At 36.2% G+C, this 24,158-nt stretch overlaps 1 protein-coding gene and 1 pseudogene across 1 annotated transcript in view; one reads left to right on the top strand and one right to left on the bottom strand.

Moving 5' to 3' along the window:
• Positions 1-24,158, top strand: part of SOAT1 (sterol O-acyltransferase 1) — a 56,749-nt gene that overhangs the window by 5,994 nt on the left and 26,597 nt on the right. Inside the window, exons 2-3 of the mRNA XM_006907778.3 lie at positions 5,229-5,351; positions 23,644-23,702. Of these exons, the coding sequence (XP_006907840.1) occupies positions 5,237-5,351; positions 23,644-23,702 (174 nt within the window). The 5' untranslated portion in view covers positions 5,229-5,236. The remainder of the gene's footprint in view (positions 1-5,228; positions 5,352-23,643; positions 23,703-24,158) is intronic.
• LOC112476508 lies at positions 17,191-17,306 on the bottom strand (annotated as a pseudogene).

Below are 24,158 nucleotides of genomic sequence, written 5' to 3'. Positions count from 1 at the left end.
AAGGTGTCAGGTGGGCCCGTGGACGTGAGCCTGGAGCTCTGGGAAGTGTGGGCCTGGTGGGGAGAGGAGGGCATCAAAGGATTGGTGTGGCGCTATCAGAGCAAGTGAGCTGGTGGTGTTCAGAGGGCTCGGTGCTGGAAATCAGAATTCTGGGCATGGCGCAGTTTTTGGTGATAGTGAATTCTAGGGAAAGGTGTAACTGGGACATACGGACAGCTTACTGGAGACGGGAGAAGTCAAGGAGATCGGAGGCCAGTGAATCTTTTTACATAGACGTTGAAGCGAAAGGTGTTCACTCCCCAGCACAAAGGGGAGTGACCAGGAAGACAGTACTACTTGCAATGCATCAGTTGTGATAATCTGGCTTAGTGACCAGTGAGTAATAGGAAACAAATCCCCTTCCAGGTCCTGTTTAACCAGAAGGCTAGGAAACGCTGGCACACCTCACACATAAGGGCTGAGGTCCACGATAGCTCTTAGAGACACTTAGCATCAATCACAGTTTGAGTTTTTGACTTTGCAACAGCTAACGTAGTTTGCCTAGCTAGTGTCTAGATGGGTAAGGGGATAGATTCAATCGCTGGACGATTGCGGCCGGCCGCTGACTGCTCCCTTGCCTGGACTCTTGCCCTCGTGGCGGTCTGCTCGCCACGCAGAGGCGAGAACGATCCACCTGTCTGGAGAAAGCAGTGGAGCTGCGTGTCTCTGTGTTTTGCTGCATTTTCTGCAGTAACAGCCGTACACTTTTAGTTGACATGATGGTAGGAGGAGCTCGATTCAGACATCACCTTGTAATCTTAGGGTTTACATAGTCTGAGGATTTGGTCAAAATTGAGGTGAGCCATTTTAAGTAATAGTTATTCTTCCAGACATCTGTGTGTATGACAATAATAAAATCTGTCAACATTGTCTTAGAAACCGCATGGTGTTTGAACTGTATTTGAGGAAGTATGGCACTTTATTTACCCTCATCTAGTACATAAAAGCCAACACAAATAGAGTTTGAGGGATGATGTGGCTTAATGTTTGACTATCATTTAGCATACAGTTATGTAGGTATTAGATCACTTAATTTTTAAAACTTGGTTGTTAATAAAATGCTGGCACTTTAGTGTATATTATCTCACTGTTTTTCTGACGATTAACTGCAGTTTTATTTATCTTCATTTTCTAGACGAAGAAACAGATTCAGAGAGATTGGAGGATTTACCCAAGGACATAGTGATATGACGGAGCCAGATGTGATACTAAATCCTGTGTTGATACTAAATCCTATGCTTATTTCCCATTGTAACCATTCTTACTTCCTGCTAATAGAGGAAATTGAGGCCAACGATAGTAGTATAGACTATGATATAAAAATTTAGTTATGAAGTTAGTGTTGTCTTCTTTGGCTTACTTCTGAAATAAGTAGATTAAATTACGGCAGTGTAATTATGCAAACTCAGTACCTGTGTTTTAGCTCTGAAAGTAAGGCTTTGTTGTCTAGACTAGCTCGATGGTCCCTAATCTCATCACCAAGGTCTCCTTTAATTTTTTCATTTTTCTGCAGGGTACCCAGGCTTAACATTTTTATTTTTTTGCTTATTAAACATTTTTACTCATCAAACTTGGTGTATTAAGTATTTTTTTACCTCTTAATTTAGCACTTTTAATCAAGATGAGATCACTCATTTCTCACTGGGTTGATACAGTGTCAGCCAAAAGCAAAGTAACACTGTTTTTGTTAGCTTGTATTGTTTGCTTTATGTGATTAATATATAATTGTTTCTTTCAATTATTGAAATATTTGAAGTAGTTTTTGTAGTAACCTTAGGAGTCTTGGAGATAGCGAATTGTTGCAGATCTCGTTGAGTAGGATGTATAAAGCTGTTAATAGCAAAGATGATGCTCATTGGCTTCCTCCCAGCATGTAATTTCTTGGTTCTCTAAGTTTAGAGCATTGTATCCTGTTACTTAGAATAATTGTTTGTGGTATTAACTGATACATCCACTGTCTCTACTAATGCATGCCTATCATGCTCCAGAGACATTACCCCTCCACCCGCCCCACACACAGTAGCTTTTGGGAATTCAAAGAGAAAAAGCCATGTAGGCCCTGTCTTTGAGAAGATATGTGAGAGGCAGATAGTATTGCTCTCTGAGTATAGTAAGTATTGCTCTCTGAGTATAGTAGTAAGTGTGAAAGGATGCATCGGCTGCAGCGGGACTGCAGAGGAATGTGGGATGAGAGACGGGGGTCAAAGAAACCCTAGCAGAGGTCAGTGAGTCAGGCAGTCCGGGTAGTCAGGGTAGGCGGTGGAATCTGGTAGTTCTGGTTTTGAATCCCAGTTCAGCTGTTGGAGGATCATATGACTGGGGGCAAGTTAAATCACCTCCCTAAACTATATTTTTCTCATTTGTAAAATGAGGATAATACCCACCTCTTAAGTTTGTAAAGATTTAATAAGAAAATGTAAAGGATTTAGCAGCATAGTGCCTCGTATAATTACTTAATAGCTGCTCATTAAATCAAAGCTGCTGCTCTGACTCTGACTCTGACTCTGAAGGGCGAGCAGGGTTACTAGATGAAGAAAGGGCTGGAGAGAACTGACTTTCTAGAGATAGGAAAGAGTCAATGGGAAGGAGTGGTGAGCAAAGACGATATTTGGGGAATAAACTAACAGTACCTACTTTAAAGATTATATTGAAATTAAAATACATAATACATAAAGCGCACAAGCACTTCAAAAGTAGAGTCCCTATTTTTAATCCACATTATCTCCTGTATAATTCCTTCTTTTTGAAACACGTTTTTTGTTTGTTTTTGCGTTTTTTGCATTTTTGTATCTTTCTTATTGTCTTCCTTGATTTCACTTCTCGACCTCTTCCTGTAAGGGCAGCCCTCAGAGTTCAGTTGTCAGGTTTCACTTCTCTAATAGTTTCTTTTGGAGAATTAGATGCTTTTCTGGCTTCCTCTGTCACTGTTACACAAATGACTTTAAATCTATCAGTTGCCCTAAGAAGAATCTTTTTTAGATTCTTCTTAATTGGATCTTATTGGTCTCCTAAAATTTCTACTTGATATATTTATCTACTCCTCGTAATTGTCTTATTTGTACAGTTTTGAAAAAAATTAGAAGGGAACGGATCTGTATTTTTGTCAGATTTTTACTTTGCCAACTAGTGATATTTAAGAAGACAATCGAACTCGCCATGTACTATAGGAATTTTAACCTAAAAGTTTAGAAAGACCTTAATCTTAGAACTTAATAGTATGTAGCTTTAAAAATAATGTAGAGATTACTTCATTATTTTTTTTTTTTTGCTTCAGACTAATGAAAACATCACACATAGTTAAACACTGCTTGGGAGTAAACCTTCGGAGTTCTGTCTTGACATTGATCTCCCCAAATTTGACTTTGATCATATTTCTCAGTGCTTAAAACGGCTTGCTACTGCCTAGCTGAAAAAAAAAATACAAACAAACTAATTTCTTAGGACTTTGATATTTAAGAAGACAATCAAACTCGCCATGTACTATAGGAATTTTAACCTAAAAGTTTAGAAAGACCTTAATCTTAGAACTTAATAGTATGTAGCTTTAAAAATAATGTAGAGATTACTTCATTATTTTTCTTTTTGCTTCAGACTAATGAAAACGTCACACATAGTTAAACACTGCTTGGGAGTAAACCTTCGGAGTTCTGTCTTGACATTGATCTCCCCAAATTTGACTTTGATCATATTTCTCAGTGCTTAAAACGGCTCGCTACTGCCTAGCTGAAAAAAAAAAAATACAAACAAACTAATTTCTTAGGACTTTTCAGTTTGACTCTAGCTCTCTTTTCTAGTTTTTTTCCCCCCATCACATTTCTGTTACCAACTTAAAAAAAATTCAGATAGTTAGTAGCGTTTGTACTTTGGATCAGACCCAGGTCCGGATCTGTCCCTGTCATTAGCTGTGTGGTCTTGGGTGAGTTACTGTAACGGGAAGGCGTCCTCCAGCTGAGCTGGTGTTCTTGGCGAGGCGCCGTGTTGTGCGAGCTAGCCTGACTCTTAGCAAACAACTAGGTCTTCTTAGTGTTCTTCTATTGAACACCGTTTGTTTCACCGGTCACCAGCACAAGACAAGGCCATTGTTTGGGCAGGATGGCCCAAGACAAAAACAAGACCCCGCCATAATCTGAACACAGACAAAACATGAACATTATCCAAGCCACAGAGTTTCCAGCATCGCTCTCCCCAGGCTAATGAGAATGATGGTTGCTGTTTTACCAGTTCCAGCTCTAGCCTCCCCTCTCGTCAGCCTCCCTGTAGAGATTTGTTGATATACTGACCCAGTCACGGGCTTGTCCCTGCTTACTGATACCCCCTACACCAGAGAGAACCTCTACTGCTTTGGACTCTCCCCCAAAATCACCTAGCCAAGTCCCAAACCCCATGTAAGTCATTTCTAATTCTCTCTCACTGAGACACCCCGCAGTGTCTGTCATGTGTGTTCCAGATAAACCCAGTTTGTTCAGCTACCGGTCAGCTCCTGGAGTGTGGGTGGAGGGCACGGACAGCGACTACTCTGAGCCTTATTTTTTCTCATATGTGAACCAGGAGTAATAACACCTTTTTGCACAGTTGTTATGAAGATTAGATGCGAAAAACTGGAAGCACAGTCCTTGCACTTAGTAGATGTTCAACAAAAGCTTGTTTCTTGTCCTCTCATAAAGTAGTCTGATCAGTTATGGTCCCCTGACCAGGGCTTTTGAGGACCTTATTTTAACCCTTTCTCACTCATGGGCTCTGTTCTCGTCCTTCAAGACTCTATCCAAATACTGTCTTTTTTTGTAAAACCTTTACATCTCTTAAGGCTCTCTGTTTCGGAACTTCATATATTTATTGTTTTTATCATTGACTTGATATTCATCACACCCTACCTCGTGGCATCTTTGTACATACCTTTTGTTATTGAATTCTTAATTTTTCATATACTTATGCCTTGTTTGTTCAACTAAATTGTCCTTTAAGAATGGGGCCTATGTTTAAATAAGGGTTTCGGAAACTAGCTGGTTACTTTATAGGGACCCGTTTCTTCAAATTTGTTGTATCTTGTACTCAGAAAATGCTCGAACATGATTAAAGTAAAACAAAAGGAAGCGAATGTATCATCATTTTTCACCTCCCTTAAATATGGCGATGTTGTGAAACTTGCCTAAACCAGATTCTTAGGTCAAAACTTTTTACGTCTTTCCTAGATAACACAATGGTGGGTAAAGAGATATCTCTAAGAAATCGGCTGTCAAAGTCCAGCGAAAATCCTGGAGAGGAGGAAGATGAGGGAAGCCCTGCGAAGGAACCCCTGGAGACGCCTAGTGATGGTGAGGCTTTCCATTTTTGTGTGGTGAATTAATGAAATAGAGAACAGAGTCAGTATTCTGGAAGAGGGATTGCCATCTATTTAGCTCGATTTTAATTGGATATGCTGGTAGGCATTGTAAAGACACAGAAGAGAAAACTATATCGATAAAGAGCCTAGAAAAGAACACTTTGGTTTAAGGGTCAGCCACAGCCACCTTAGATACTACTGGTGACACTGGTGCTCATTTCATAGAGGTGAGCTATATGTGTAAGCAAAGTTTGCAATGTATATTTCAATTTAGGATTTTTATTACATAGAGTTTTACACATCTGGTAATGAAGAAATCAGAAAATAAGCCCTTTGTTGTTAATTCAGTGAACATCTGTTGGGTACCTACTATGTTTTAGACACCATCCATCCATGTACCCATTCCTTCAACCAGCTAACCTACCGATAATTATTGGCGCCCTGATAGGTCCCGAGGCTTCCAGCAGTGATCAGTACAGATGTGTTTGTCCCCATGGAGCACCAGGCTAAGTGAATGAGAAATGCTCTCTCCTTAATTAAAATAATTAGATTACAAATCAGTGCTACTAATTACTCTCTTAGTAGATGTAATGAGCATAATAAGAGTAATAAGGAGTGTACTTAACCTGGTTCAGTACCAGGCTGTAAATCTTGGGGGAGAGAGAGGTTAGGGAGTTTTATACTTAAGCAAAGTCTTTACTGTGCGACTACAAAGGAGATTATGACAGTACTGGTTATTAAGGTCAAGGTTTATGCTGAAAATTGATAGACCTGTAAACACTACTCTAGCTGATGTCTTCTCTTGCATAAGGGTATTTATTTTTGCAGTGACATTTGTGTAAGTTTCATTTCAATAAGGATTTGGTATTTGAGGCTCGTTTGGTTAACAAATAGGGGTGGAACTTTCAGAGTTGTCTGGCATCCCGAGACTTCTTAAAGAAACATTCTTCTGCTTTGCCTACTTAAATTGAATTGTAAATATCAGTAGCCGGATCCCACAAGGAGTGTAAATGTTTCTATATAAGTTTATAGGATAGCTATTTATGAAACATTTATATCGCATATGGGCTAGTTTTAGTGTGATATAAAATGTGAAATTTGAGCCAACATTGGGTAGAAACATTTGCCTCCCATGATTTAGGGACTGTGTGATAATCCATTTTGTTGGTCTTGGAGACAGAAAAATTACTTTTTATTGAAACTGTTGGTCACCACATATGATTTTCTCTTTATGTCCCAGTTTTATAAAAAGCATTTAAACTACTCTAATTTCTCTATATTTTCAGTATTCCATATTGTCTTGGTTCATTAAGTTTTAATCATTTCAGGATTTAGTGCAGCTATTTAAATTTGAATTTTTAAGCTTAAGTCAAGAAGTATGACCTCCTCCTTGATTTAAAGTTAGTAATGCTGAACTGAAAAGAGAATGTGTTTCTCCACTTACTTAAATATTTCTTCATTTTGGGGAATAAGCAGATGGGTAAAATGTGGCCTTTGAGCCATGACAGTTTGTGTGGCCCACCAGTGAGAACCAAGGACATTTGCACCTTGTGGTACTTTATTAGAAATGTTCCACCTTAAGTTTATTGAGTAAATTTCATTTTAATGACATTCCCAGGTGATTCATATGCAGATTAAAGTTTGAGACGCACATCTTAGTGGCAGTTTTCATTTGGGGTGTGTATTAGTCAGAGAAACAGAACCAATAGGATACATGTAAATATATAGAAAGATTTATTATGAAGGCTTGGCCCAGATGGAGGCCGAGAAGCCCCACAATCTGCAAACTTGAGGCCTCGGGGGGCGGCCAGTGGCGTAGTTCCAGTCTAACCCTCAAGACCGAAATCCGGAGAATCAGGGCTGATGGTAAATCCCAGTCTGAAGGCCCGAGAAAAGGGAGCGTTAGTATCCTAGGGCAGTTCAAACGAGAGCTCATTTGTCCTTCCGCTTTTGTTTTATTCTGGTCCTCCGGTATTGGAGAGAGTGGTCTTCACTCATTCTGCTGATTCAAATGCTTATCTCTCTAGAAACACCCTCACAGACGTGCCCAGAAATAATATACCAGCTGTGTAGGCTTCCCCTAGCCCCGTCAAGTTGACACACAAAGTTAACCATCAAAGAGTATGCATGAGAATCATGAAAAGAAAGAATCCAACAAACAAAAACAGCTCCTTGGACCCCGTTATAGATTTACGAATCAGAATCTCAGGGGAAGGGTCCAGGATTGTTAAAAGTTTGGAAGAGCTTGCCGGACAATGTTGATTGGCATTGCCGGCCGGGAACCACTGCTACCAAGAACTCTGAGACTCAGCTGGAACTACCTCGCGATTTGTCACTTTGATACAGCGCCAGGGGCTTTTTCATTAAACTCTATGTAATTCTTGAATTCTTATTCTGTGGTTGATAATTCCAGTAACCTATGGGTAGGATGAGTTTATGTCCTAATTTGCTCAGGTTAGTCTCAGTTTTTTTACCAGTATCCAGTGTAATTCTTTATAGTGTATTCCTGCGTTCTCACAAGTGTCCCAGTTTGTTTGATAAATTATGTGGGCACCTAACCTTTAGGTTATTGAATTAATTGTGACTATTATAGTGACTGTATAGTATTTAAACAAAAACATCTTTATTTTACCCAGTGCCTATTCAGTGAAATATGATTATTTAGCTTTATTATATTTTATGGCATGTGTTTGAAATAATATGAGTTCTGAAGATAACTTTTTGTCTAAATTGAAAATAATTTTTAGAAGTAGTATGAGCTAATAAAAGAAGTTTTTATTGTATGATATATGTGCAGTAAAGTGTTCAATTAATTCAAAATATACAGAAGAGGATAAAAAAGAAAGCAGAAATGACTCAAAGTTCTGTCATTATGGAATAAGTATATGTCAGAGATATTTCAATCCAATGAATAAGTAACATTTTATATAAATAGAATATTTTACATGCTGTTTAGTAACTGGGGTCTTCAGCTTGTCGTAGATATCATCCCATTGTCAAGTAACATGAGTGGCTACAAAGTATTGTATTTTATGTAAGTCACATAATTTATTTATTTTTCTGATGAATATTTAAGTTGTCTCTTTTTTTCCTGCTATAAAAAAAAAATGGGAATGAATATCTTTGCATAGTTGTCAGATGCCTAAAGGGGAATTACAGGGTCAAAAGATGTTATTTTAGAATAATTATTTTGGTACTTAGTACTTGATTGCAACATCTAACTTTACACTTTATAAACTTATCCTTTTGTGTTTTTGTTACTATGCCTGTTTAAATTTTGAAAATCTTATTTCTTCCTTACTACCTCTTTTTCAGGACAGTGTACCTTGTCATTTCTGCTTCTTCCTGATTTGCATCTTTTGTAATACGCACTGGCATGGTTCATTCTAAGAGTAAATAGAAATGAGGACCTTGCATAACTTACCAGGAAAAGCTAAGACCTAAGTCTTAGCTAGACCTGGTATTAGTTCTGCCATTGGCCAGTTCCGTCTTTACCCTAAGTGTAGAAATGTGATTTAAGTAGAGATTGATCTAAGTTCTTTTTCTCCTATTTTTTTTTCTCTCTTCTTGCTCCTTTTTTTCCTCTTCCCTTCTCCCCATTTGGCCTCTTCTCCCCTTTTCCTCATTTCTTTCTATTCTTATTTTTTTGTTGATATTATTTACAAACCTTAAGATTCACCATTTTAAGGTGTACAATTCAGTGGTTGTCAGTATTTTTACAATGTTTTGTAACCACGTTGGGAAAATTTCCCGAGGTGTCCTAGAATCCTGTTGCCTTGAGCCGGAAGAAAGAGGCCAACAACTCCAGAGCTAAACAAAGAGTTTATTAAGGGAAGCAGATCAGAAGCAGAGTCTTAGGCACCGATGGATCCCCATCCACTGCACCCAAAGGGGATAAGGGGTTCATATGTACGTAGCCTCCAGGAACACAGGTGGCTTGTAGCCAGGTGGCTGTGAAGAACTGTACATTCCAAGGCAGTAAACAACTTACTAGACCTACTTTGTGAGAACATTCCTTTCAAGTGACATAGGCTCACCCCTCCCTGTGTGAACTGGTGGTCACTGAGAGCAACTTCCTTAAGATGGTGCTGATCACTCCAAGAACCAGAAACCATTGTGCCTAACAAATTATCATTGTTGTTTAATTATGAACATTTTTATCCCAGCTCTGGCAACTACTAATCTTTACTCATTCATCTACTGATGGACTTTTAAGTTGCTTGCACTGCTTGGCTGTTGTGAATGCTGCTGCTGCTATGAACATAGATTACAAATATCTCTTTGAGAGTCTGCTTTCTGTTCTTTTGGATAGTGTGATTGCTGGATTGTGTGATAGTTCTATTTTTAATTTTTTGAGGAACCAATTACTGTTTTCCACAGTGGCTGCACCATTTTACAATCCCACCAATGGCGCATAAGGGTTCCAGTTTCACCATATCCTTACCAACACTTGTTATTTATTTACTTTTTTAAAACAATAGTAGCCATCCTAATGGGTGTGGGATGATACTTCTTTGTGGTTTTGATTTGCATTTCTCCAATGATTAGTGTTATTGAACACCTTTTCATATACCTGTTGGCCATTTGTATATCTTCTTTGGGGAAATGTCTTTTTTATGTTCTTCGGACATTTTTTAGTTGAGTTAATTGCTTGTTGTTGAGTTGTAGGAGCTTTTGAGTTGAGTTGTAGGGGTTATATTCTGGAAATTAACTCTTTATCAGATATATTATTTAAAAATATAATCTCCTGTTCTGTAGGTTGCTTTTTCACCTCATTGATTGTGTCCTTTGGTACACAGGTGTTTTTAAGTTTGAAATGATCTCATTTGTCTATTTTTGTGTTTGTTGCCTGTGCTTTTGGTGTCCTATTCAGAAAATCAATGCCAAGCCCAATGTCATAAAGGTTTTCTCCTATTCTATTCTTCTTTTCTTCTAGGAGTTTTATAGTTTTGGCTCTTACATTTAGGTCAATAATCCATTTTGAGTTAATTTTTATATCTAGTCTAAGTTAAGGAAGGTTTCAACTCCAGTCTTTTGCATGTGGCTATCCACATCAGTGCCAGGAGTACCGCTGTCCATGGTAGGCTGGAAAATGCCCATTCCCTTAAAAGGTCCTAAAATTTAGAACCTGCAAATGCTTCTTTATATGGCAAGAGAAGGGGGTAGAGGAGGCTCTTTGCAGATATAATTAAGTAGGGTATCTTGAAATGAAAGTATCTTGAATATCCACGTGGGTCCTGAATGCAGTCACATATATAATATCATAAGTAGGAGGGAGATTTGACCACACACAGATAAGATGATGTGAAGATGGAGCAGAGAGAGATTTGTAGATATTGATCCTGAGGACTGGTGTGCTATGGCCACAAATCAAGCAGTGCTGGCAGAGACCAGAAGCTGAAGAGCAAGGACCAGATCTACTTAGAACTTCCAGAGGGAGTATGGCCTTGCTGTGACACTTTGATTTCATCTCAGCCCCTAGAGCTGTAAGAATAAATTTCTGTCTTAAGTCACCAAGTTTGTGGTGATTTATAGCCATGCGGTTATAGTAGCCATAAGACACTAATACACCATTTTAGCAATATCAAATCTATCAATCCGTGAAAATGAGATGTCTTTCTATTTACTTAAGTCATCTTTAATTTTTTCAACAGCATTTTATAGTTTTCAGAATGTAAGTTTTACATTTTCTTTTTATGGATACCTGCGACCTTGCTAAACTTACTATTTAGCTCTAATAATTTTTAATGTGGGTTTTGTAGTGTTTTCTATGCACACAATCATGCCACCTGCAAATAACAGTTGTGTTAGTTGTGGAGTTTTTGTAGATGCCCTTTTTTCAGGTTGAGGAAGTTTCTACCTTTCTACTGATTTACAGGTTATTCTTATACTTGACTGCATTTTATTTTGCTGCTTTGTTCATTTGGTAGCTAATTAATTAGGATAATAATAATACCAACCACTAACATACGTTTATCATGTGCCCAGCACTGTTTTACAAATATTAACTCAGTTAATCCACTGTAGTTCTATTCAATTGCAGTGTTGAGATATATACATAAATATCTGAACATGGAGAACAACATGCCTTCTGTAACAAATTTTGAAAGTCTCCTGGAAAAAATATGAAAAAAATTAATATCGTTGTTATTCTGTAATCTTGCTCCTTCATCCGATATATGCATACATAAAATCATAAAACTGGCTAGTCCACATAGAGCTTTGATAACTGAATAGGTAGAGAGTATATTTTTCCCCCCATAAGATGAAAGCAAAACATGTTTGTTTTAGAAACTGCAGATAAGCAAAAGTTCAAGTGTTTGTGATTTTTCCATGGATACATTCCCAGAAATTGTTTTTAGGTCAAAGGGAATGCATATTTGGATAGGTGTTGCCAGATTGCCCTCTGGAAATATTGCATTGCCAGTAGCAATATGACAGTGCCTGTTACGTCAAACTTTTTTCAGTCATGGATGATATGATGTTTTTAGTAAACTATTTGGCATTTTGAGAGATGAAAAATTCCACTTGAAAAATGCTTTGTACAACGAGATATAACATAATTGCCAGCAGAAATAAAGTTATTGAATATTAATTAGTACTTTTTATAGCTTTTAAGGTCAAAAGAATGAGTTTGAGTGTCTTTGTTCATTACAGGATGATTAATCAAAAGAAATGAAAGATATTAGCTAATACTTTCTTTGACAGATTTTTAAACTTTTTTTTTTTTTTTTTTTTAAAGAACCGTGCTAAAAAATTAGCCTTGAAAAAGTTATAGGTTCTAAGAGGGCCAACAAAATATTTTTTCTGGATGTAATGTATTCAAGGCAAATTTGTGTTTTAGGAGAATTGCTAAAAAATCAATGAGTAGTTTTGCCCAGGCATAATGGGTACATTCCTTTTTAAATAATGAGACATGTGGCATAACTTGACTATTCTGAAAGGAAAGGAAGTCGATTATATGTTTTGCTTCTAATGAGAGATATACTTCCTGGTTTTATCTTTATATGTTGCTAAGCCCTTGTGCAGGAATATAATCATAGATTGTAATAATGTGCTAATGGGGAAAATATTATATAGCGTACTTTGTGACAATTTTTTAAAGGTGTAGTAAGAAATTGGTAGGGATAAAATGTTTGAGGAAAGAGTTTATGTTTCTAAATCTTTGTTTTATCAAGAACATTCTGAAATTTAGATCGTTTTAATAACTTTATCAAAAGTTAAAGTTTGGAAGTCTAGGCCCTTAGAATAAGAACTGGTCTTAGTGGTTTCATCTACTAGTTCAGATGAATAAGGTGCTAAAACAGAAAACAGTCCTATGTTATCAATAGGAGTTAAGTAAATTATAGTGACTAACCGGTATAGGAGAGCAATAAGGTAAGGGGTGCCATGCTTTAGAATGGAAAGAGGTATCTCACAGAAGTAGAATTTGAGTTTGGTCTTTGACGAGGAAACCGGGAGAGGGCTTTCAAGTCAGAGGGAAGGTGTGTTAGTTTGCAAAGGAATGGAGTTTAAGACAGTATAGTGTTCTGTGTATGGTGTTTTGTTTGCTTTTAGAGAGGATTGTTGGGGGAAGCAGTACAGATACATTTGTGATTTGTTTTCACACATAGGAAGACCAGGAGGAAGTCAAAAGAAAGGACTTGAAGCCTTTATTGCAGATGTGTCATTCATTGACTGGCTGTTTACCTGTGCGGGTGACTTATGGCCTGTCAGTGCTTAGATTTCCTCTTGCAAAACCAAGGAGAGCAAATGTAAAAGCACTGTTTACAAGTCTATAGCACTAGATTCATTAAGATATTTTATCTTCTCATTGATGGTGCTGGCAACTCTTCTGCCCCAGATCCTAAGGTAGCTTTACAGTTCCTTGCTATATAATGCATCAACTAAGAATTATAATCTCCATAAAATCATCTGACATTTCTACCAGAAATTATCTCTTTTGATTTTAAAATAAGATCATACGATGTTGTAAAAGTTTAATGGTAATGAGGCTAATTCTCTTATTGCACATATGGGCAACCCACACAGTTGATACAAGTGTGGTGATAAAAGAAAAATAAACCAGAGTTAACTCTGGTTGTGCAATTAAGTTCTTGAAATTATTTTGATTATAGAATAGAAATCTATTTGTAGCTTTAAAAAGGTTATAGACCAATTGCTATTGGTATTTCCATTTATTGCTTTTGTAAATTACCCACAATACGCCTTTACAATCTCAGTCTTTTGTCCTCATGCTAAGTAATAGGGCTATTTCCTCTTCTACTAGTCCTTGTTCAAGAAATACAAGATAATTTTGGTTTCATAAAAATGTTGCCCCACACCTATATAGTCAATTAATCTGTGACAAAGGAGGCAAGAATATGCAGTGAGGTGAAGACAGTCTTTTCAATAAATGGTGTTGGGGAAACTGGACAGATATATGCAAAAAAAAAAAGAAAAAAAAAAAGAAAGAAAGAAAAGAAACTAAATCACCTTCTTATACCATATACAAAAATAAACTTGAAATGGATTAAAGACTTAAGTGTAAGACCTGAAACCATAAAACTCCTAGAAGAAAACATAGGCAGCAAACTCTGACATTGTTCTTAGTAATATATATGTATACATATTACTACATATAATTTATATATATACATCTATATGTGCTATATCTTCTTGGGGGAAGGGAAACAAAAGAAAAATAGGACTATATCAAACTAAAAAGGTTTTGCATAGCAAAGGAAACCATCAGCAAAATGAAAAGACAGCCCACTGAATGGGAGAAGATATTTGCCAGTGATACATCCAATAAGGGGTTAATACCCAAAGTTTATAAAGAACTCATCCAAATTAACACCAAAAAAAAATTTTAAAAAGACAACAACAAATAATCCCATTAAAAAATGAATGGAGGGCCTGAATAGACATATTTCCAAAGAGGACATACAGATGGCTAATAGACATAGGAAAAGGTGCTCAAAGTCATAAACCATCAGAGGAATGCAATTAAAACCACAATGAGCTGTATCACCTCACACCTGTCAGAATGGCTGTCATCAGTAAATCAAAGAACAAGTGTTGGCAAGGATGTGGAGAAAAGGGAATTCCCTCTTGGCGGGATTGCAAATTGGTGCAGCCAGTATGGAAAACAGTATGGAGGTTCCTCAAAAAATTAAAACTGCCTTATGACCCAGCAACTCCACTTCTGGGTATTTATCTGAGAAAATTCAAAACACTAGTTCAAAAAGATATATGCAACCCTATGTTCATTGCAGCATTATTTACAATAGCCAAGATATGGAAGCAACCTGAGTGCCCGTGAATAGACGATTGAATAAACAAGAAGTGGTACATACTCACAATGGAATATTCCTCAGCCGTAAAAAAGAATAAAATCTTACCATGACAACATGAATGAACCTAGAGGATATTATACTAAGTGAAATAAGTCAGAGAAGGATGAATACCACATGATCTCACTTATATGAGGAATTTAAGGAACAAAATAAACAACAACAAAAGAACCAGAAGTAGACCCATAGATACAGAGAACAAACTGATGGTTGCCAGATAGGAAGAGTATTGGAGACTGGGATGAAAAAGGTGAAGGAATTAAAAAATACAAATTGGTAGTTAAAAATAGTCACGGGGATGTAAAGTACAGCATAGGGAATATAATCAATAATATTGTCATACTGTATAGTGCCAGGTGTGTACTGAGACTAATTGGGGTTATTTCTTAGTAAATTCATTAATGTCTAACCACTGTGCTGTATACCTGAAACTAATACAAAATAATATTGACTGTCAACTGTAATTGAAAAAATTTTAAAATTGATGAAATATGCTTATAAATTTTTAAATATAATATATACTCACATAAAAAGTGCGAACACTGTAGAAAGTCAAAGTAATAATTCTCCTCTTCAGTAGTCATGTTTTTTTTTCCATACATGTGGGATTGTGTTTGGAATATCTTCTGCAATTTGTTTTTTCTAAACTTAGTAAACTTTAGACATCTTTTTGTTCAGTAAATGTAAGTGTAATTATTTTAAAAGTACCTGTGTACTATTTCTGTTACACAAATGCTCGGTAATTTATGTAACTCATCCCTTATTGCTGGGCATTTAGGTTGTTTCCAGGGTTTCAGAGTATTTATTCTAAACAGTGTTGCAGAGAACATCCTTGAAACAGTATCATTGCTTACTTGTGCTAGTGTACTTACTTGTAGGATACATTCTTAAAAGTGAAATTGCTGGATCAAAGAGTTTTTGCATTTAAAATTTAGATATTACTAAATTTATTTTTTAAAATGTCATACCAGTTTACACTCCCATCTATATTATTTCCCCATACTCTTGCCAATATGTCTTACCAGTCTTTTTTAAACTTGCCATTTGATGGATGAAAAACAGCATAGTACATAGCATAACTGTGTTCTCATAAATTATAAGTGAGGTAGAGACCTTTTTTCATTTATTTATTGACTGTGTATTTTTTCTTTAAAAGCTCTATTCATATCCTTGGTCCATTTTTGTTGCCTATCTGGTGGCTATTATTTTTATTTTATCTTTTTTAAAGAGCCCTTTTTATAATAAGGAAATTAATCTTTTGACTATCATGTACTATGAATATCTTTAAACTAGTTATTTGCCTTTTGACTTAGCTTATGATATGCTTTGCCACATTTAGTTTTTATGTAGTCAAATATTCTTTTATTGCTTTTAGATTTCTTGTTATGCTTAGAAACAATCCAAGATTATGAAAAAGGAAAACAGATCATTTTTTTCCTTTTACAGTTTTTTAGATTAAATATTCACTCCATCTGAAATTCATATTGAATAATAAGTGAGTTAGGGATCTAATCTTAATAGTTTTCTAAAATGGCTAGCCAATTGTTTCAACATTATCTATTAAGTCTCCTTTTCTGTATGAATATTTGTATATTGACTTGGTTTTTAGTTCAGATTCCATTTCTCTACAGTCATGCAGACAATGTGATTAGTTGAGAATTTTGGGAGGTTTTTGAGGTCAGTGGAGCAATAAAGGGTAATAGATGGATTATTACTGCTTTACCTCTCTTTTGCTTTGAAGATGGATAAATATTGACTCTTTCAAGGAATACTTTTAAACCCGACCATCCTATGGACAGAAAAGTGACTTTCACGTGCCTTTTAGATTACTTATATCTCTGGAGGACAAGGTGAGGCTGGGATGATGGTCTTCTAGGCATAGTCAATGAGAGTATTTTAAAAAATGATCAGGATTTTAAAATGAACTTGAGTCTGAACTTCTAGACAATAAAAACCTGTTAGTCAGTGCCTACGCATTAGCTAATTCTGTACTTGCTTCAAGGAGACAAAGAACATGTTTGTTAAAAGAACTGAAACTTGAAAAATGGTTATTAGTCACTGCTTAGTACTCCTTAGTCATCTTTAGAAATTTCGTCAACTCTAAGTAGGCCATGGTTTTTATTTTTTAGTTTTTTATGATGCATGTTGCATGACTAGAGGCTAGAAGACCTCTAGTTTCAGTTCAGGCCTCAGTTACTTACTGAAGAGTTGCAGAAACAGGGTGACAGTGAATTCCCAGTGAGAAAGTTGAAGACAGATAGTGTAAATCGCTTTTCTAGGACGTTTTATGTTAAAGGGGAAAGAATAGCATGGTTGAGTTACGAGGTTCATTGTAAAGTCCTGTTTGTTTTACAGCATTTCAAAATATTGATTATTTGTAATTTTAACATTAACATTTGTACCATATTTTTATTATGTAACTTAAAGAAAATCTCTTTAAAAACCTTCATCCTAAGCAATAAATTTTTTTAAAAAATTATTTATTATTATTATTTATGCCTACAGCACCTGGTCTTCCTAGCTGGTCTCCCATTCAAGTACTACCCAGGCCCGACTCTGCTTAGCTTCCAGGATCAGACACTGGGCTTGTTTAGGGTGGCATGGCCGTAGACCATGGACTGTGGCTCCACTGGGGTGTGAACCCAGGACCTTCAGATGTGCTAATGGAACCACGTCCACAATAAATTTTTTGAAATCATAGGTTTAATGTTTAATTACATACGTTTCTAAAACGTTAAGTAAATATGTAATACTTGATAAATAAATGTTGATAAAACTACAGATTTAATGCTGAGTACCGCTAACAACATCCATGTCATAATTTCAGAAACAAATTTTAAAGAATGGGTTGGCTCCGAATGTAAATGTGGACAATATAAATGGCTCAATGTGTTGCGAATGATTTGAACAGTTTCTTAAGGTAGGAAGGATCAAGACAATAGTTTAAAGTATCGACCTTGAAAAGGAGATGGGCTACCCTTTCCTCTGACACAGCAACAGTGGAAAAGAGGGTTAAAGATATTGAACATTAAGCAAGAAGACATTTAAGAAGTTGGTACTCAAAGCCATCAACTGAAGTTTACTTGGTAGGGCTGGAACTTTAAGAAGAAGGTGGAAAATATTTAGAATTATGTTTGTGAGGAATGTTACAGAAATTCATCAGGAGGCAACAGCAAAGATTTCATGTTTTACCACAGGCCTGGTTAACACCGCCTGACAGCATCAGTTTACATTGGGCCCATTTTCTTAATTATTTCTCTGCAGTGCATGGCAGTTAGAAATCAGAGAAAGCAGATAGCAGGCAGTGTCCGTGGTTGGGACGTGGCATGATGGGCCCAGGAAGTTGGTGGGGGTGACGAGGAAAGGATAGAAGTAATAGCAGGGTTAGTAACTCTAGGCTGGATAAGAAAACTGGTAAAGCAAAAGAACAGTTTCTATCAGAAGAGAAACTATTTCCCTGTTACTCTTCAGAGCAACGACACCTTTCCTGCACGTTCCCCCAGCAACATCTCCTGTCTCATTGTCCAGAATTAGATTTCAAGTTATGCCAGCAATCTTCCTGTTGCCTCTCTATTCTTTTCTACCCTATTTGTGCCCCGGGAGGCTGACCTTACGGACTATATCAGCAGGTTCCCGTGCCTTGTGGGTTCTAGAAGGGTTTGGTCAGGGGGCGGGGGCACTGGCAGGAGATACAAGGGTGGATCTCCCGAGAGTAAGGTGAGTGTGCTTATCACTTGGGTTCCCCCTGTGCTGGGTCACCATCGCTCTTGTCTAATGGTTCTCTCCAAGGAGTTCTCTTTGGGCTTCCTTAACCATTTCCCTCCCTTGTTTTTTCAGGCTTTGCTGATGTTTGTGATTAGCCCTAGAATTCCATGCCATCCTTTGTTGCTTTTCTTAAACTCCGCCCACACCTTCTTTATAAGAAGGTCCTCTTTAAACTCTTCTCCGTGAACTAGGTTGAGCGGGTCATCTTCATGCTGCCCATACTCTTATTAATGTTAATATCCATTCTTATAAGTCAGTGTCTGACAAGGAGAAGCAACCACCAGTGTTCACCATAGTTATGTTGGATTATAAAAAATAATGTATACATGTCAGTTTTATTTGTCTGCCAGATTTACAGTAAATTCGGTCATCTAGAATAGGAGGTGGCAAACACAGCCACATTCATTCCTTTGTATTTATAGTGCCCTTAGGCCATATTGGACTGCAAAGCCTAAAATACTTACTGTTTGGCTCATTACAGAGAAAGTAGCTAAGCCCCGATTTTGAACTATGCTGTTCAGTATGGTGGTCCCTAGAACTGTACTAGTTAATATGGTCCAATTGAGCACTTGAAATGTGGCCGGTCTGAACTGAGATAACACTGTAATTGTGAAATGCCTATCACATTTCAGAGACTCATTTTCACCTGTTTCTTTTTACCTTTTAGTATGACTCCTAGAAAATTTTAAATGACGTGTGGTTCACATTATATTTCTATTAAACAGCACTGCTCTAGAAAGTAACTGGTAACTTAGAAAGTAAGCAGATAAAAGCTGTCCTTAGGCAAAAGCCTATTAAATACAGTGTTAAGAAGCAAAGAGAGCTTGGCACCTAGAAGCATTTGACCCAAGTTCAAGTCCCAGAAAACCCAAGTCCTTACCAAGTCCTCATGCTGTTTCCTCTGCCTGAAATAATCTTCACAGTAATCGCTCACCGTGAATTCTCTTTATCATTTGAGATTCAGCTCAAATACTAAGTTCCTCTGCAAAAGCTCCCTTTACTCCAAAGACCCTCCTGCTCCCACAGCCCTTTTGTGTACTATAATTATCTGTTTGCGTATTGCTCCTGAGACCCTAAAGACAGGGTTTGGAATAGATACCTAGCGCCCTGCATATATTGGGTCCTCAGTGGTTTTTATTTAATGAATGAATATAAAATTGAGTAAATACATGAGTTACCAATTTAACGAGCTGGGGTATTTGTCTTAACCTTCTGAGTAAGTAACATTGGTTGTAGGCTTGGTATAGTAGTAAAGCTTAGAATGGTTACAGGAAGCAGATTTGGTGAGAAGCCACAAGGAGGCGGCCCGCGTGGACAGGCACAGCTCCCCGGGGCTGCTTACTGTGAGCCCGCTCGCTCTCTTTTCCCTTTTCCTAAAGGTGTCACTGTAATGGCACAGGGATATAAATGATCACTTTTATTTGACATAAAGATTATGTATGATACAGTACCTAATCTTTTTTTTTTTTTTATGTGGGAAAGCATGTAATTTTTGAAAGATCTTCATCAGAACTGGTTAAAATAAGATTTTTGAGACTTCAAGGAGTAACATTTAAATATTTCAGTTAAATGTAGTAGACTTTACAAGTGCTGGGTCGTGTTCATAAAGATACATGTTACAAGCCCGATTTCTTGGAGATCAGAGGGTTAGGGGAAGGAAATCTAGAGTAGCTGTCCTTAAGGATTTGTCTTTGGGTCTACTAAGTAGATGTTATCAGTTAATGATCAATTATCAGTTAATGATATTAGTGGTTTCAGTTAGTGAGATAGTAGACCTTGGCAGACATTTCAGAATTTGCATGACCCTCGGTCCTGGCTTATCACTGTTTCAGGGTCAGTGTTGTAGAGATTTAGAAGCCTTGAGTTGAGTTATGTGGTTGATTGTCGGGACACAGTTCTTTAAATCTTAATGTTTTTAGGATATTATTCTTTTGATGAAGAATAAAGATGAGATTTTTTTTTTTTTTAATTTTTAGGTAGCAAGAAAGTAGATTTTCTTTTGAATAGTGTATGAAGTAGATTTTAAGGTGAAAGAAATGGGCGTTTTAATATATTTTCTTCCATTTACACTTCCACTCATCATGGTCAGTTATTTATAAGTAGGTGATTCCTTGTGGAAGTTATGCACAAACAGAATGTTTTAGTGTCTCTTTTCCCATCCCCTCCATGGTTAATTATTGAAGGGAAAAAGCTTTGTATTCATTTATTTATGAAATGAATAGCTTATTTATGAAACCATGGTCATCAGAGACATCAAAGGTAGTAGAGAACTAAATAAAAAAATGTATTCTTATAATTTATAAAAAAATCATTTCTTTTATGAACGTTCGTCTTACCCTCATATTTCTTAATCAGTTACCAATTTGTGAGTATATTCAAAATTTATCCTCTCCTATTCGTTCTCATTGCCATTGTTTTGGTTTACAACATCATCATTTCTTGTCTGGATTTATTGCATTTCTCTTTTGTGGGGTCCTTCTCATCCTCTCCTGCCAGATCAGTTACTCTCCTGCTTACAATTCTTAGTTTCCTCAAAGCCCTTGTATGATATACACAGGCTCCTCGTGATATGACCTCTTGCCTCCTTCCCAGTCATAAACTCCACTGCTATCAATAATGGAAGATATAATTCCACTATCTGCTGGCTTCTGTTGTTGGTGTTAAGTCAGGTACCCAGCATAATTTCAGTTCTTTTGCAGGTGATTTTTTTTTTTTTTTTAAATAAACCTATATGTTACACACAGTTTCATTATGATATAGCTAAGTGTAGATTTTTATTTACCCTCTTGGGATTCTTTGGCTTTATTTGAGGATTGGCATCTTTTAATAATTCTGGAAAGTTCTCAGCCATTTATCATTTCAAATTTTGTCTTTCCTTATAGCTCTTTGATTTGATGCATTTTGGACCTTCTCATTCTCCATGCCTTTTTTCCCAATTGAAGTATTATGAAAAGATACAGTCTAAATGTCCAATAGAAGATTGAATAAATAATATTTCAGCCATAAAAACAGAATAATAGGCCAATAAAATGACGTAGAAGAGTATGTAATGACATGGAATGGTGTTCACAATATATTAAGTGAAAAAAGCATATTACAAAATAGTATGCATAATGAGTCCATTATTATATGTATATTTGCCAAAGTAAAGGGACAAATGACATTTACCAAAATATCTTTGAACATCATAGGATAATGGGTGATTTTTGTTAGGCTTTTTTAGGAATAGGGAGTTTGGGTTTTAAATTTTCTATAATGAAGATTACTTTTAGGATAAGTAATTTTAGAGGGGTTTATTAAATTTATATTAGCTCAAATATGCCCTCAGAGTTCATTCTGGCAAAGCAAATATTTCTGGGAAATTACTTATATCTTATAAATTTGAGTGCCCATCGCTCTTATTTTTAGGCAAAATATACAATAGCAATTATTAATACTGAAATAAAAATACTCAAGTAAATTATTGCTGAGGAGAACAGTTGAGAAAATATAAATGCTCATTAAAAAGTATACTACTAAAATGATAGATTGCATCATCACGGTGTTTTGCAAAGACAGAGACAGCAGACTCGTCGCAGGCTTCCGTTTCCCATTTCAGCGGTCATGCTGTTCACGCATTTTTCTGTGCAGAGGTCTGTCCACACGTGATGTGTGATATTTATTGGTTCCCATAGTGTAATAGGTAAGTTGACCTTTCACTTGAAAAGGTAAAATAAGGACATTTACTATCAGATTATAAATTCCTTTTTCTGGAAAAAATGCTATAGTGTTTGAAAATATGCTTTGAAAAATACGTGAAAATGAAAAAGATACCATTTCAAGATGTGTGTTAAACTTAGAAGAAGTTCAATTAAGACTATCTCAAAGACCAATCTAACCTTAACAAAGAGTTGCAATAACTAAAGACTTTTAGCAAGCAAAATGGGCAAGGTAAGCAACTGTTACAGGACACCAAGTTTAATAGGGTGGACACTAACTTTTGCGTTAGCATGTAATTTTTAATTATATTGAAAACGTTGCTTAAGCTAGAAATATTTTGCCAAAGAAAAACTTTTAAAAATTTTATTAAATACATCAAAAGCTAAAAATGTAAGTTATTATGCAAGATATTATGTGTGAAGACAAATTTATTTAAGAATAAAGGCAAATCGCATTCAAAATTAACTGTACCCATATTTTATTAAAAGGGAAGACATTAATTAAATCAGCTGCTTGCTTAAATTACAATAGCACCACGATTCAGTATGAAAATAAGAAATTGTCTGAAAATCCATAAAAATAATAAATCGCAATAAATAATGCACATGGGAGTCATACAGAGCAGCAAATTCTCATAAACATATTTTAATACCTTTAAAAAGCAATTTTTTTAAGTCATGAAAAAGATTCTCATTAGTTAATGATTAACTTATACCTCAATTAGTCAACTTTATGTGTGTCTGATTATAGTCATCCTCCTGGTTGGGAAAGATATTTCATTGTGGTTTTGATTTGCATTTCCCCAATGACCAGTGATATTGAGCATTTTTTCATGTGGTATTGGCCATTTGTATATCTTTCTTGGAAAAATGTCTGTTTGGATACTTTGCCTGTATTTAAATTGGATTTTTTTATTTTTTTAATTTTTTTTACTGAGTCGTAAGAGTTCTTTATATACTCTCAATACAAGTTCCTGATCAGATTTGCAAATTTTTTTTCCCATTCTCTTTACTTTCTTAATCGTGTCCTATCTTTTGCAGCAGAAAAGTATTTTTTTTTATTTTTGATGAAGTCCAGTTTATCTAATGTTGCTTATGCATTTTAGTAGTCACAGTTGTTTATCAGTTAATGATCAACACAGTCACATGTTGCTTATGCATTTTAGTAGTCACAGTTGCAGAATCCATCTAGAGGATCTAATTTCTCATGCTGTCAGAGTTAGATCTTATAGCATCATATGGCTAATATAGTTGTAATTACTGTGTGTTCATATAGTAGTTTTGTTTTTTCTACTTAGGATTTTTATGTATAAATTTCCTTCTATTTATATTGCCCATGCTTTATTTTTAAGAGCTCTGTTGTGTTTTGTGGTTGTACCGTAGTTTATGTAGTCATTTTTAGCTTGTTTGTTTTTCAACTTTATGATTTAGCGCTGGTAGGTAGCTGTAGCCATCAACTTAAAAGTTACATTTTTTCCCCTCTTAGGTCGGGTTGACATAAAACAATTGATGGCAAAGAAGAGACAGTTGACAGTAGAGGCAGAGGTAAGTAACTCCTTCTAGAAACAAAAAATGTAGAGTTTTAGGATAAGAGTTTTATGTAGTAAAATTTTTAATGCCAAATTGCTTAAATAATTATTTACTTTTCTTATTAGTTGACATTGTCCTGCTGTGGAACAGGAAAATAAGGTGTGCCGCGTGTCATCCTACATAAGAACCAGGTTACCCTTTTCTCTTCTATCCTACCTCACTGTTGTTTTCTGCCTGTGACCAGCAAAACTTGGTTTTAGTGAGCCATGGTCTGGTTGAACATCCATATGAGTGTGTGTGATAGGGCTTTGTGAAAGTATCTGTCAAGGTTCATGGTAAATAATAGGCTTCCAGTAAATGCTGAGTCTGCATCTAGAAGTAGATTCCCTGTAAGGGATGTAGAAGAAAGATCGACTGAGAAATAATGACATGGAGCCATTTTGAGCTGGATAAACAGTTCTACAAGTCAGA

This window comes from Pteropus alecto, unplaced genomic scaffold (genome assembly GCF_000325575.1).
Source record: "Pteropus alecto unplaced genomic scaffold, ASM32557v1 scaffold101, whole genome shotgun sequence".
NCBI classification, from domain to species: Eukaryota; Metazoa; Chordata; class Mammalia; order Chiroptera; family Pteropodidae; genus Pteropus; species Pteropus alecto.
Note: the sequence above shows the minus strand (reverse complement) of the source record. Positions and strands in the feature narration are given on the sequence as shown.